The 15,748-nt window shown below is 46.3% G+C and overlaps 3 protein-coding genes across 6 annotated transcripts in view; 2 read left to right on the top strand and 1 right to left on the bottom strand.

Moving 5' to 3' along the window:
- Positions 1–6,438, top strand: part of shroom2a (shroom family member 2a) — a 34,375-nt gene extending 27,937 nt beyond the window's left edge. For all 4 annotated transcript variants that reach the window (XM_079158082.1, XM_079158083.1, XM_079158081.1 and 1 more), the window contains 5 exons: positions 1,606–2,103; positions 2,874–3,377; positions 3,507–3,678; positions 4,259–4,531; positions 5,475–6,438. In XM_079158082.1, the coding sequence (XP_079014208.1) occupies positions 1,606–2,103; positions 2,874–3,377; positions 3,507–3,678; positions 4,259–4,531; positions 5,475–5,747 (1,720 nt within the window). In that variant the 3' untranslated portion in view covers positions 5,748–6,438. The remainder of the gene's footprint in view (positions 1–1,605; positions 2,104–2,873; positions 3,378–3,506; positions 3,679–4,258; positions 4,532–5,474) is intronic.
- Positions 6,439–6,748: 310 nt separating this feature from the next.
- Positions 6,749–10,330, top strand: cldn34a (claudin 34a). Its single transcript, XM_079157361.1, has 2 exons — positions 6,749–6,848; positions 8,232–10,330. The coding sequence occupies exon 2, from the start codon at positions 8,315–8,317 to the stop codon at positions 9,050–9,052; it is 738 nt and encodes a 245-aa protein (XP_079013487.1). The 5' UTR covers positions 6,749–6,848; positions 8,232–8,314; the 3' UTR covers positions 9,053–10,330.
- Positions 10,331–13,681: 3,351 nt separating this feature from the next.
- On the bottom strand, positions 13,682–14,344 carry LOC306695184 (putative claudin-24; the record flags this gene model as incomplete). Its single annotated transcript, XM_079158358.1, has 1 exon — positions 13,682–14,344. One exon carries the CDS (start codon positions 14,342–14,344, stop codon positions 13,682–13,684), a length of 663 nt encoding a protein of 220 aa, XP_079014484.1.
- Between the last annotated feature and the right edge of the window lie 1,404 nt (positions 14,345–15,748).

Raw genomic sequence — 15,748 nt, 5'->3', positions numbered from 1 at the left:
CAAAACTAATGACGTTCCCATCAAGCCTCAGCTATACAGCTAATCAGCTAATGTTAGCATGCTAGCATGCTAAACTAAGATGGTGAACATGGTAAACATCATATCTGCATTGTGAGCGTGTTAGCATGCTAACATTTATCTGCTAGAATACAGTATTACTAGCTCAACAAACACTGGCTAACCTATAATCACAAATGAACAGTTGGAGGCAAAGTGTGTGTTTTAAATAGCACGACGATGTGAAGCCGTGTGTGTTTGGATTAAACCTCCTTAGTGACCGTTTGCTTTCAGGGCGAGGCAGCAGCGTTCACAGGTAACGCTGATGTCTCATGTGTGAACTCCTGTCAGGTGATGAAACAGTGAGACGTTAACGTGTGACGACATGCTTTGTTTAAAAATGTATTATTTAGCGTGTTTTCCACCATTCTGCTTATTGAGAGGACGACAGCTGAGACCAGTGAAGCGTAGTTTAGAAGAAGCATTAAAGTTCAGTTTACCCCTCATGGAGCGAGAGCACAACTTCTAGTTATTTTATATCATTTGTGAGAGTTTGTTTTTAACAGAAAGTCTGCTGTGGGTTTGACAGACGTGGGTATTTACTCGACAGCGAGGGTTTGATTAAAGGTGCTGTTGAGTTGCATTATGGGAAATCCAGTGTCATAGCTGGAGACAAAAGCCAGGATATCTTGTTCCCCTGATGCTTCAATTTTGACCTTTTATTTCTATATAATTTTCTAATTCTCAAGTCCAAAACTAAATTGCTTGATCGGCAACAAGGTTGATGATTTCTCTTCTAACTTTTGTTATTGTGGTGTTTCCACATTCCTCAACAGACCCTAAAGTACCGACATCACAGTAACATAACTCCAGTAGTACCTGCAGTAGTATCTGCAGTGATATCTGCAGTAGTACCTGCAGTAGTACCTGCAGTAGTACCTCCAGTAGTACCTCCAGTAGTATCTGTGGCATCATGTTTCTGAGCAGTAACTGAGAGTCTGCAGTGTGAGGGCGGGTTTAAGCTGCTCAACAGTTGCTCATTGGGTGACTTGTCACATCTTGTCAGAATTACAAATTGGGAGGTTTTGCGTTCTGGCGTCTGTCTGTCCAGAAGTCTCCGCAGCTCATCTCGTGACGGCACAACGAACACACTTCTGTCTTTGATTAAAGAGCGCTGCTGGTTGAGCTTATCATCGCAGCGTGGAAATGTAACCGTGTATGTGTGGCGTGCTTTTACCAGAAAGCGTGGATCATATTTAATGACACGCTGGGTTCAAATGTTAGTGCACATTCACTGCCGGGCCTCCAGTGATTCCTGTGGATCTCCACGTCTCACTTCACTTCCAGTTAAAACTGTGAACGTGAAAAGGAAAAAGTGATCCGGTTTTGCTGACTTGTGGGAAGTGAAGTGTTCCTCCTCAGGCTGCCAGCGGAGCAGCAGCAGGAGGAGGAGGAGGAGGAGGAGGGAGCAGACGTGTGTCTCGTCATGTTGGCGTAATCACAGTGCTGCTGAAGAGAGACCAGCGAGGCCTCTGGACTGTGATTTGATTGCGCTGCAGATGATAGCCCACGCTGTGTGATTAACAGCTTTACATTCTGCTCCTCCAGGTTCTCTGACGGAGAGCCTGAGACGCATTATTCAGCACCTCCTCCGCCTCCTCCTCCTCCGGGAGGAACCAACCCGGACTCCAGACTCAGAGCTGGTCCCGTGAGCCACGGACCCACGTCGGCCTCCCACAGTCTCTCAGAGGTCGTCCTCCCTCCACCCGAGTGCCCAGAGGTCGACCGCGACTCCCACGAGTCCCTCGCCGGTTCCCAGAGCCGACTCCTCACCCGCTGCTCCCCTCACCCCGACCCCGACTCCGCCCACTCTGCAGAGGGAGACTCAGAGCAGGGCAAAGGACGCGTGGACAAAGGACAAGGAGCAGCAGCGCATCATCTCTCCACGTCCAATCCTCAGCCGGCCTCGACTCCCCCGACTCCCCCTCTCAGACCTCCGGGGCCGGTCTCCATGATGGAGGAGCAGCGCCCTCCGTCTCCTCAGTTCTCTCCTCAGAGGCTCAGCGACAAGCCTCCGGTCGCTCTGCAGGTAGAAGACTCCAACAGGTAAACAAAGATTCCTTCTTCTTCTAGCCGTTAGTCAGAACACAGCGAGTGTAGTAGAAGTATTTTATGCAGCCAGCTTGTGTACTTTATAGTATAAAATATGACTGAACAGAAGTATAATACTTATATATGCTAATTCTACATTCTGATCAAATTGAGCTACCGTCAAGAAAAGTACAATAAAATAACTTGTAACCCCCCAAAAGTAGCTTTATAATAATAATAATACATTTTATTTGTATAGCGCTTTAGTTACTCAAAGACACTTTATGGTAAAAACAGAAACAATAGAATTTTAAACTAAATAGATGACATAACATTAAGGAACAGCATGAAAACATACAACTTCACAATAAAACCATTCTTTAAAAACACTTAAAGTGAGTTACACATTCTGACATTTCTGTTTGTTCCAGAATTCAACCACAACAATAGAAACGCATCTTGTTTTGTTTTGTTTTGCTTGTTTTTGTGTCTCATGAATCATATCTAGACTCTGGTCCTCTGCGTCGTCACGCTGCGAGCACAAAGCAGCTCATTGAGCGGCGCTGCTGCCTTTGTGGAGTCATTTAAAAAGATTCTCCACATTTCTGTCAAAGCCACAAGGCTGAGTCCAGCTAAAGAACTACAAATGTAGTTTGTTGATCTTCTAGATTCAGGACTAGCTGGTGTCGTCGCGGATCACTAGCGGTGGGAGGAGCCGTCCAGATGTTGACTGGAACATCAGTTCTCAGAGCTTCTGTTTAAACTCTCTCTGTCTGATCTTTCAGGACGGATCATGTGATAGAAGACCTTCATCCTGCAGTGAAGAAGGTTCCCATCAGGATCGTCCACTCGGAGGGCGTCTCAGAGAAGGACACTTGTCCCTATCTGCAGCACAGCGACCCCCCCGCCGTCGAAGCCGAGGGTCCCGGCGTGATCCGGCTCGGTGGTCTGGGAGCCGCGGGGCAGGACTCGGTCTTCTGTGCGTTCACCCGGCAGAGGGAACCCGACGGGACGCCGGAGGCCCGGACGGACGCGTACATGAGCGCCGTCACCGGGGATCACGTCAACGCCGACGGCCAGCAGACAGAAACCTCACGGCTGTCTGAGGACCGCAAGAGAGAGGAGCTGGCCAGGAGCATCATGGGAAAGGACAAGTCACTCGCTGACATCCTGGACCAGAGCAAGATGAAGACCACCATGGACCTGATGGAGGGCATCTTCCCTCAGGAGGAGCAGCTGTTAGAAGGAGCTCACCAGCGCAGGAAGGTCAGCCGGCCTGCCGAGGAAAGGTCAGCCTTCATACCTGCGATCAGCTGGAGGATTTAAAGAGACAGTACTGGTGTTCTGTAGTGTGTGTGTGTGTGTGTGTGTGTGAGGTTCTCCTTTAGTGAACCTTTTGAAACTGTTTTGTGTTTTAGGGAAAAGGAGGACAACATGGCAGCAGCTGTCACCATGGTGACCAGCTCGACGTATTACAGCACATCTGCCCCCAAAGCTGAGCTCCTCATTAAGATGAAGGACATGCAGGAGCAGGAGGAGGAGGAGGAAGACTCCGAAGACGAGCTGGACATCGATCTGGCCAACAAGAAGGTACCGAACGCTCACTGGACACGTTCATATGGACTCTAACAACAAACAGAGGTTTATTCATCTCGTATCGTGTATAACTTTATAATATCAGGTACGGAGTTAATCTGAAGACGCTCTGACTGAAAATGAGACCAAACTTCTTCTGCTAATGTCAGTTTCATAACCAAAACAATGTGGCCTGCAAAGGACTAGATACGGCTCGTTTTTAGCCTAGCTGATTGAGCTAACGTTAGCATCAGACGTCTGGATCTTATCAGAGAACTGAGCTAACGTTAGCATGAAGACAACAACTCCCATGATCCCACGCTGCTTCACCACGTCACCAAACTACGCTTGTTGTTATTGTTTTGATTGAGGGACAGGAAATGACACGATGTGCGTCAGTAAAGCAGTTTATTTTTAAAGCCAGAACCACGACAGGTTTTTTGAAGATACAGTCATGAATGAGCTAAAGACATATCAGGCTGATGGATCCAGTAGTTGTGGACAGACGGACATACACACACATTTTGCAACTGAGCGCATGATCTCCCCTCAACGTTTACGCCTGAGATTTTAATAATCTCGTCTGTTTTTTCAGCAAGAGCTGATCGACAGCCTCAGCAAGAAGCTCCAGGTGCTGCGCGAGGCCCGGGAGAGTCTTCAGGAGGACGTCCTGGACAACAACGCCCTGGGAGACGAGGTGGAGGCCCGAGTCCAGCAGGTCTGCAAACCCAACGAGCTGGACAAGTTCCGGATGTTCGTCGGGGACCTGGACAAGGTGGTGAGCCTGCTGCTGTCGCTGTCCGGCCGCCTGGCCAGAGTGGAGAACGCCCTCAACAGTGTGGAGGAGGACGCCACCGCGGAGGAGAGGGTGAGTACACGTTCACCCGGCAAATATATAACGCTTCAGTTATTCTCGTCGTAGTGAAGCTGGCGCACGAAACTAGGAGATGACGTAATAGCTGCCGCAAGTGGTCGTGTCCATAGAGATATATGTCTGTAAGAAGTGGACGTAGTCATCGTGACGTCACCTCGTTGGTTTGTGGATGTTTTGAAGCCTCGAGTTCAGCATGTTGGTCGTCGCCATCTTAGCTTTTTGCAACCAGTGAACAGGAAGTGACCATATATGGACTGAGGAGGAGTGACGTAGAGACGCCGTATACGTCTCTGGTAGAGACCTGTCAATCACTGTGTAGCCCCGCCCCTAAAGCATCCCCTGCTTTATGGTCTGTTTGACTCTAAATGGACCATCATTTACTAAATGAACATCATGCTGTATTGAAGAAGACTTGAAACTAGAGATTGAGACCATAAACTCATGTTTACAATGTTTACTGAGGTAATAAATCAAGAGAGAAGTAGAGTCATTTTCTCATAGACTTCTATACAACCAGAGGAGTCGCCCCCTGGTGGACACTAGAGAGAATGCAGCTTTAACACGTGAAGCTTTGGCTTCACTTTAAAGAACCGGAGGTTGCCGTTTGGTTGTGCACCTCTACATTTTTGTAACTTGGCACGATCATGTGACTGCCAATAGTTCGCTGATAAAAACACTATTTACATGTCTGAGGATTTCACAAAGAAGAAAAAGGAGGTCAAATCAAATAGTTTACAGGATATTCAACCTTTGTTTCTTTATAAAGGTAATAAAGTAGTTTATGAATATGAGATATGAGTTTACAGATAATCACAATTAATGCAACGAACATCCCATGTTCAGCATAAACACCTTCGTAGATGCTCGGATGCACAAACGAAGCTTTGAACACATCGTTTGGTGATGAACCTCCTGACGTGCTTCTTTCCCTCCACAGCGGACGTTGGCGGAGAAGAGGAAGCTGCTGATCCGACAGCACGAGGACGCCAAGGAGCTGAAGGAGAACCTGGACCGCCGGGAGCGCCTGGTCTACGACATCCTGGCCCACCACCTGCCGGAGGACGGCCTCACGGACTACGAGCACTTTGTCAAGATGAAGTCGGCGCTCATCATCGAGCAGCGAAAGCTGGAGGACAAAATCAAGCTGGGCGAGGAGCAGCTCAAGTGTCTGACGGACAGCCTGCCGATGGAGCAGCGTCTGGCCCTGTGAAGACTGATCCGAGCCGCTGCTGAGCCTCGCGTCCACTAGAGGGAGACAAACACAAGCAGCCATGTTTGTGGTTTCTTTGGGGGAACCGTCTCTCCACAAAAAACACTTTGACTCACAGCATCCAGATGCACCTGCAACAGATGCTGCTTTTATCCACTGACCTCTGTCTCTAACGTCTTTCTGACATTTTTTTTTTATAGTAATTTATTGTAGCCTTTTGAATCTGCGCAGGAGGGGACAGTATTTTATCTTCAAGCTTCCTGAACTAAGAATATTCGTCACGTTTTAAAATAATTTCACAATCTGATCACATCTGGCCGAATATTTCAGTAAACACAAAAGTGTTTGTTTTTTGTTTTTTAACCCTTTATATACATTTAAACTAGTGGCCTTCTCACTGAGACGGAAGATGAAGCGGAGAGAAGATCAGCAGCTTCACGTGAAATCCACCGTCCGCTCTGTTCCTCCACGTCTTCACGTCGCTGCTCCGTTTTATTCACAGCCACGAAGAAGAGAAAGAGAGGAAGAGAAGAAGAGACTTGTACATAATCCTGAAGCTGCCACGTTTAAAGTGTTTCTGTATTCTGTTTTTTGACTTCACTGTGTTGTTCCTTGTTCACGGTGCAGATGTTTAAAATGTATAGTTACCACAGTTGTTACTTCTAGATAAATTTCAGACACTAAAATAAGATCCCCCCCCCCCCCCCCCCCCCCCCCCCCCCCCCCCCCCCACTGGAGGACGTTTGTTCTGCACACCTTGTAACGGTTTCCACGCTTCATGCACTGCTGCAGCCCGACTCTTAACACTTTACCAGCCGCGCTCCTTTATATCAAATAAAAGAGTCTGCTGAAGATCCCGCAGTCTGGTGTTTGATTGATGTTATTTGTTTAATCAGCTGGTTCTTTACGGTCATTCATTAACACCACACACGCCCCGCGCGCTGCAGATAACGAGGACGAGGTTCAAATAGAACTTTGGAATCTTTTCTCTCAGAGACGAAGCCGACGATCGACTCTGATCGACTCTCCTGCGATCAATAACGCGCTCGCGGAGGATTCGGTTTATTTAGAGAACTGATCTGAGCTGGAGACTCGTGGAAGGTGAGTGAAGACACGACGTAGAGATTTAAATGTACAGTCATGAACTCCAGTAATGCTCCAGCACACTGTCCTGCTTCTCAACACAATAAAACATTTAGATTTAATTTTCAGAAGGTATTGATTCCCAGTACGCACCAAAGTTATTGTTTGTGTCGATGTTGCGTTGTTGTACAGTTCGTTTTGCATCCTTGATAATTAAGGATAAAGTTAGAATCAGAAAGCTCAAAGTCTCTGCTGTCGTAATATCTTGAGCCGAAGAACTCAAAGAAAGTAGAAAGTATTTAGCAGAGAAAACGAGACTAAATATTGTCTGAAAACTAAAGGATTCAGTCAAAAGTTCTTCTTCGTTGGTAGAATGTATTCACGTATACAATGTTTACATCTAGCTTCTCCTGTAAAACAAGTAGAATCATTTAAATTACAGATGAGCACATGGTCTTAATTATTAATCATCTTTATTACATGTTGAGTAGTTTAGTTTACCTCATGTTGCACCTGTTATTAATAAATAGGGACCGTTTTTTATATCGCAATTTCACATATTGACCGTATAATAATGAATTGTAAACTTGTCTCTTTAAACTAAAGACATCTTTTGACTAAAAAGACTGAGTCATCGTGCGACCTTGTTGTCCACACTGATGGTGGAAAGAATTGTCTTTCATCTTCACCTTATTTGTACTAGAAAGATGGAGACAAATGTCTGAGGTGGTTCTCTCAAACTGACAGACTGCATCACTGAGACACCAGAGACATGTTGATGTGTGGAGCTATTCCAGGTTTCTCAAGATGTATTTATTGAACCGTTAACTGTACAAATGTTAAAGTAAATGTGTAATATTAATGTGGATATACTGAAAACGTCTCAACTGTTTTTAAAGGAACGGTTGGTAAGTTATAGTGACACCTAGTGGTGAAGTTACAGATTGCGGACGAGCAGAGCTGATGCTGCAGCCTGATAATAAATCACACCAAAACAATGTACTGAAACTAAAACAAAGTACTAATAAAAAGCACCAGTAACGTCGGGGCTTAACACTACGATCTTTAATTATTCAGCACCGCGGTCGTTTAATACCAGGTTCCTGAACGCATCACCACCTTCAGATAACGTAAAAACACGAACGGCTCTGAAGAGAGCCAGTGTGAAGTTTGTCCGTTCTGGGCTGCTGTAGAAACATGGAGGTGCAAGATGGCCGACTCCGTGGAAGACGACCCGATGTAGATCTAAATGGCTTCTTCTAAGCTAAATAAAACACGATTCTTAGTTTCAGGTGATTCTACACTGATTAAAACATAGTTATGAATATTATATTCAATATCTTCCTACATGTTTCACATTGTCCCTTTATCTGTACACATTGTGGATGTTTGTGTTTTCAGGAGGTGTGATCAGCGTGAACTCAACCATGTGCGAGTCAGCGATCCGTCTCTCTCAGCGTTAGCGGCCCCTCTCTGCAGTGACGATGTACCTGGCTCACACGGCTCACTGGCAGTTCCTGGGCCTGATGGCGGGGGTCCTGGCCTGGATCCTCATCATGGCCGCCACCGGCCTGAACGAGTGGCGGCTGTGGTTCGTGGACGACGTGTCCGTGGTCACCTCGGGCGTGGCCTGGGTGGGCATCTGGAGGGCGTGTTTCTACAGCCACGCCCTCTCTGGGATAGAGAACTGTCGCGGCATCGGCATCTCGGACCCGTTCGCTCCGGTGGAGATCCACGTCGCTCAGGTGCTGATGGTGCTGGCGCTGATCTGCGGCCTGGTGGGGAACATCAGCGGTGCGGTGGCCGTGAGGATGGTCTACTTCTCCGTGGAGGATCGTAGGAACATGCGGCTGGTGTTCGTGCTGGCGGGGTCGATGTACCTGCTGACGGGGACGCTGTGCTCGGTGCCGCTTGCGTGGAACATGAGCTCGGTGCTGAACAACGGCAGCATCCACTTTCCTCCGGAGTTCCACCTCCCCGCCGCTCCGGTCAGGCAGCAGGTCGGATCGGCCATCGCCGTGGGCGTCTTCGCCTCCGTACTGATGCTCGTTAGCGGGCTGCTTTTCCTCAGCTACCGCTACGCCTGGACGGCCCCGAGTGCGGAGGCCCCTAAAGACGCCAGGAACCCGCTCCGTGGTCCCCGGACACAAAGGGCCCTGGAACATAATGGAGACCACCAGAGCAGAGATAATCCTGCTTTTCACGTCGAAGAAGTCTCATGATGGCAAAAACATCAAGAACATTTTCATCTTTTTCTCATCCGCGGGAAAGGACGATGTCCGAGAAGAAAGTTTTATCACAATATTGTTTATCGACTGAGGACCTGATCACCAGAAACACTGAGATCTACACATCAAGATACAGCACCACAAAGAACAGTCAAACCAACCATAGTACGAAAAATAAGAACTGATTTTAATATTCCTACTAGAAAAAAGTCCATTTATTAAATGGACTGATGTGTGACATTCAAATGCCGGCATCTCCTCAACATTAAAGAACACGGATTCATTACTTGCACACAAGACCACTTTTATTATTTGTGAAATATTATTTTCCACTTTCAATTAGTTCAATATTTTAACCAACATCAGTCCTGATCATAACTATTAAATATTCATTCTTTTTCAGAATGTAACCCTGTTAAATGACACTTTTGCTTTGTTTATACAGCAGTGATGCCTCTAGTGGACACCAGGAGAATAACATGTATTATCTCTATAATACAGCAGTGATGCCTCTAGTGGACACCAGGAGAATAACATGTATTATCTCCATAATACAGCAGTGATGCCTCTAGTGGACACCAGGAGAATAACATGTATTATCTCTATAATACAGCAGCGATGCCTCTAGTGGACACCAGGAGAATAACATGTATTATCTCTATAATACAGCAGTGATGCCTCTAGTGGACACCAGGAGAATAACATGTATTATCTCCATAATACAGCAGTGATGCCTCTAGTGGACACCAGGAGAATAACATGTATTATCTCTATAATACAGCAGTGATGCCTCTAGTGGACACCAGGAGAATAACATGTATTATCTCTATAATACAGCAGTGATGCCTCTAGTGGACACCAGGAGAATAACATGTATTATCTTTATTGACATAATGGGATCAAACATTGTGGTTTTAATGGGTTTCAAAGGGACATTTTTGTCCTTCAGGGTCTGAGTGTCTGTATTCTGGCTCCACAGTTTATTATAGACTAGATAATAGGAGCTGAGGTTGAACTTACAAAATTATATTTAAAAAAAGGCATTAACTCAGACAAAATTATTCAAAAATGAAAACAGAAAAAGCCCCAAATGTCCCCAGTGATGCACAAGAGGTTGTTTTGTTGTTGTCAACGCTGTGAGAGTGAACAAAGCTTTCTGTGGAGCCGACATCTTTCATGTCATTTGTTGTTAATAAATGGTTGCAGCTGCTTTATTATTGTACTGTAATACAACGTATTGGTTCATAATGTTGTGCTCTTAATATAAATCTACAGATAATAATTTGTCCGTCTGGATTCGTTTTTTTTTTCCGTCCATGTGAGTGTTTGTGCTGCCAGAGTTCAGGGACAGATGCGTATCTGCAGTAAAGTAATAATCAACTTTTTTATCTCTGCAGCGTTATCCAATAGAGACATTCGGATGAAGCAATCTGAGCGTCTCCGTAACGATCAGCTGAGTCAGCACTCGGTCCTGGAGGGGTCTGGAGGGCTGGAGGTCATGTGACCTGGTAGGAGGCTGACGAGAGCAGGCATGTGAGTACGGAGATGGGGGGGGGGGGGGGCACAAAGTAGTGATTGTTAAACACACACACACACACACACACACATACACACACACACACGCACACACACACACACACACACCTCTCTGGAGGCGGCTGGCTGCTGAGGAACAAAAGGCCTCTTCAGCTGAGAGCAGCTCTCCGTCAAAAACACAAGTCACACAAGTGGATGAAAGGTGGAGCTCTAAAAAACACTGATGTTCATTTTATTGAGTTTATCATTTAAAAGCATTCCTAGAAATAAGAGATTCTCCCCCTCCCTCTCTCCCCCCCCCCCTCTCTCTCTCCCTCCAGACGTAATGTTTTATCTAATCTGGTTTGCTGAAGTCATTCGATGCATAACGAAGGAGCGCTGATAAAAAAGTCATCAGTGCAATTTAAACGGTTCATATATTCACAAAGATCGTATTTGCAGAAGATTCAAGAGAGATGAAAATAAAAAAGCTTGAAGTGGATTTGTTTTTAACTTCCTTCAATCGTCCCATGAGATCAGATAACAATCATTACACACGAGTCAAGTCAAAGACATAACTTCACTTATACGACTTTTAAAACACGCCGTTAAAGATGAAACCAGTTTCAGATAAAGCAGCGTCTCGTCAGAGCAGTTTCACCAAAGAGTCTACATTTCTCCTCTTAAAGTGAACCTTGTTGCAAAGATGTGAGAAATAAAACAAGTTGCATGAAAACCTTTTTGTGGCTTCAGAATGAGCTGCCTCAAGTGATGTCACTTGAGGCAGAGGTGAGTTTACCTTTCTGAGCATTCAGTGCGATGACAACTTCCTGTTTGGTTACGTAACCAAAACCACAATCTTTAACTAAACCCAGGAAGTAGTTTTGATCGTTTTAAACCGTAAAAAAAGTAAGCTTACGTAGGAGCTTTATTTTGAAAAGACAGCATGTTACGAAACTGACACACCGTCCCAGAAACGTCCAAACATGTAAAATGAGTCCGCCACACGAGTCGGGAGTGAGAGTGTTCTGCTGAATTGATTTTTTAAATCTTATTTATAAATAATTGGAAACCAGTGGCTCCTGTAACCGCTGGTCCAGACCTATTTCCTCTCCCGTCAATCATCTCACGACCCCTCACATTTATCTTGAGACCCTCCTGGAGGGAGCCGACCTCTGGGTTCTGTTTCTAAGAATGTACTTTACTGAAGTATTTTGAATGCGGGACGTTTACTACGTTACCTTCTTACATCGTGGTATTTATATACTCGTCGTCCTCTCTAGATAACACAGATAAGATAACACAGATAAGAAGTATTTAGTTACTGCTGGTGATTGTGAGGGTGGAGCAACATTATCATGATGGTTTATCTGTTATGAGTGTGTTGAGCAAGAGAAAGCGGTGATTCCGGTCTTATCTATCAAAGTCTGAACACTAATCTCCGTCTGAACTGTCGGGTCATGTGACAGTCGGGCAGTAAATCTTCAGCCCCTTCAGGGTCGCTTTGTTTGTTTGCAGTCGGATGCATTTAAACATAATTCTTCATGAGAAGACGACATGTCATTTCCTCTGGAGTTTTACGGTAATTATGAAGACTCATGAAGGTAATCATCTCTGCGGTTTGTTGTTTTTCGCTGCTGATAGCCGCCCTCGCTCTGGGAGACAGCGGGTCCTCCCTGCAGCCTGCACGGCGTCAGACGACAGGAAGCTGCCTGTGTGAGGCCGGGCGGCGTGGAACCGATTACTGAACGGACCTGCCGGGCTCAGGCCCGGGGGCCCAAAGCGCCAGGGGGGCCTCCCTGGCCTTCACCTACAAAATGTCACTTAAAAAGACACGTATCTACCAGGAAGAGACAAAAACAGGACTACAAACAGACACAAAAAGACTACAAACAGACCTAAACAACTAAAGAGACACAAGTTGACCACAAGGAGACACAATATTAATACAAAGAGACACAAAATCACTACAAAGAGATAAAAACAACCTCAAAGAGACAAAGAATTACTACAGAGCAGGATACAAACAACTGCAAAAAAAGGGCAAAAATAACTACAAAGTCTGTTTCTTGCTCCTGAGTGAATAGAGGCGGTGAAGTCTTTCACATGTCTGTCTCCAGCAGCTCGTCGTCTCATCATCCGACCAAGTAGAGTCCCCTAAAGGGCAACATGTGCTTCTTCTAGTGCTGACTAAATATAAACTACCATCATCTGGACGTGGAGGTTTAGAAGCCGTCCACGTTCATGTCACCGGTCCTGCGTCCACGTAAAACGACACAAACATAGTTTCCGGAGGGCAGACAGCGGCGGCGACCTCTGACCTTTTGTGTAATTATGTCAAAGCGGGAGCCGCCGGGGCGGCCGGTCCTGCATTCTTCTCGGGACACGCTGCCCATTAGAGCATTCATTAAACACAGCTTAGCCCAGCGAGCCACCAGGAAATCTGGTGGAATTAGTCTCAAGCTGCGTTTCCACCGCCGCAGACACACCTGACGCCCCCCCCCCAGGGACCACTTCAGACCAAAAAATAAAGGTTTCAGGTTTATGTGACTGGTAGACGATGGGGGGGGGGGGGGGCAGCCATGTTTCCACCTCTGACATAACTGAAGAAAAACATGCTTCATACAGATTCACGGCTTCTCATTTTTTGAAATATATAAAATCACTGGATTCCAACATGAAAAACAAAAAGAGACAATTTTTTAATATAATTTCAATAGAATTCTTTATGTGAATGGTCTGATTTTGCTGCAGGATGCGTCCTATGAGCACAGGACAACGTGTGCTCTCTCTCTGTTTTAGTATCAAGAATAACTTACAATCACAGCATTTAAAACACACATCAAGCATTTTCTATAAAACACATCTTTTAAAAAAATATTCATGTTCACTGGTCACAGCGGGTTTCTTCTTATAACGTGATGTTGGATTGTTGCAGGTGAGAGATTCGATAAATAGCTGCATGTTTTCTACATTTTCACAAAACATTTGATCAACACAAAGCGACGTCTTTGACACTAAACCAGATATTTACATCGTTGTGTTGAAGGCGGTTTGAGGTGCAGTCCTGCTGGTGGTGGTGTTGTGCTGTCGGCTTCACATTCTCCTCTAAACGTACTCTGAGCGCTTCCTGAAGGACACGTCCGTGCTCATGACCTGGTATCTGCGCTGCAGCGCCGCAGGCTGAGGCTCCGCCTGAGAACACCAGCAGGAGGAGACCAGGAGGAGCCCGGCCACCACCAGGAGGAACCCTCCGGTCCAGCCGCAGAACAGGGCATCGCCGAACTCCCACCGCGGCACCATGTCGGGCACTTTGTCGTCGAAGAAGTTTGCCACGGCCAAGTGGGCCATGTAGGACACGGGGATCAGACACAGCACCCCGGAGATCACCCCCAGCACGCCTCCCGTCACCGTTAAAGTCCTCTTGGTCCTGGAGCCTCCGAGTCCTCCGCAGCCGGCCACCAGGTAGAGCCCCGGCACGGCCACCAGCATCCCCAGCGCTCCCACGGCGAGGGAGGTGCACATGAGGACTCGGGCCAGCTTCAGGTAGCCGGGGAGGCCCAGCAGGCTGTCGTAGGCACGGCACTCCGTGACCCCGACGTCCTGGACCACGCAGGTCTCCCACAGACCCAGACCGTAGCTCTCCACGGGCAGCAGGGAGGTGGACACGGTCAGCCAGTGAGGCAGGAGGGTGGTGGCCAGAGCACAGAGCCACGCCGCGACGTAGACCAGCATCACCAGCAGCTCCAGAGCGCAGTCACGCGAGTCCATGTCTCTCTTCAGACCTCCACGGTTCACTTCTTCTGCTTCTGCTTCTTCTTCTGCTTCTTCTTCTTCTTCTTCTTCTTCTTCTTCTTCTTCTTCTGCTTCTCAGATGGACGAGGCTCAGACCAAACGCCCGGTAAAACAGAGCTGAGGCTCACTGGAGCTCGTTCACAAACAGTTTCCCACTCGGAGGAGCACTCATCTTCTGCTGCAGGGAGGAGAAAGAAGGCTGGCGGGGGGCCCTCCTGCTCGGGGCCCCTCCTCCTTCACGGTCCTGCTGCTGTGCAGAGCAGCAGCCAACGGGCAGGAAATCAAACGCAGACGGGATATTATTGCATTTTTGTTACGTAACAGAATAAATCATTTTTTTCTGCATCCTGTGTGTAAAAAAATATAAATAATAATTGAATCAAATATTTCCAAATGCTGAAGATAAGATTCTGAGATGCTCTAAAAGTTATTAATCTGTGATTCTTTTTTCAAAGTATTATTATTATTATTAAAGTATCATGGACTAGCTCCGAGGACAGTGTGATTTATCACCGATGATACATTATGATGGTATTACTGATAATAACGACATCATTTATTTGATATATCGGTGTGTTTGTGACGGCCGTCGGCTTTGAGCTGCATGTGACCGCAGCAGAAACAACAGAGCAGCTGATTGTTTGCTCTCATATGAACACTGTGGGACAAGAGACCGTAGGAGGAAACAGATCAAAGCTCTGATGTGACAAAACGTTTCCCAGGCGTAAACACACACACACACACACACACACACACACACACACACACAAACACACACACACGCTAACAAAAATGCACAGATAACATCCAGGCCTGCTAAACTCCTCCTCCTCCTCTGGAGAACAAAACGCTCAGCTGACTGCACTGACGTCTTGACAAAGAGTGCATATTTGTCCGGTTGCACACACACTCTCTCACACACACACACACACACACACACACACACACACACACACACACACACACACACACACACACTCACACACACTCACAGTCAGGTGTACTGGTCAAAACCAAACCTCACCAGAAAAAGACGTTTTCCTCCTCAGTTTCGAAAACAACTTTAGAAGAGCTCAGAGATATCTTATACATATATATGTATATTTATATTTATATAAGTGTGTATATATTTGTATGTATTTGTGTATTTATGTCTGTTAAGGACAAATAATTGTCCAAACACGTCCTCAGGAGTCTCTACGTGGTCTGAAGCTGACTGAGACTCATCAAATGATGTTAATTTAGTTTAAACCGGAAGATTAAGAAAATAATTAAAGAACCATGAAGTGTCCTAAACCATGATGGAGAACCAGCACACCCAAGACCAGGACCCTGGAAGTCTCTCACCTTAATGGGATGCAGCGGATCCTCAACGTCATT

The sequence above is a fragment of the Pholis gunnellus genome (assembly GCF_910591455.1).
Source record: "Pholis gunnellus genome assembly, chromosome: 4".
NCBI classification, from domain to species: domain Eukaryota; kingdom Metazoa; phylum Chordata; class Actinopteri; order Perciformes; family Pholidae; genus Pholis; species Pholis gunnellus.
Note: the sequence above shows the minus strand (reverse complement) of the source record. Positions and strands in the feature narration are given on the sequence as shown.

What these genes read in the sequence shown, in the direction of transcription:
- cldn34a (XM_079157361.1), top strand. Translation starts at nt 8,315, where the DNA reads ATGTACCTGGCTCACACGGCTCACTGGCAGTTCCTGGGCCTGATGGCG.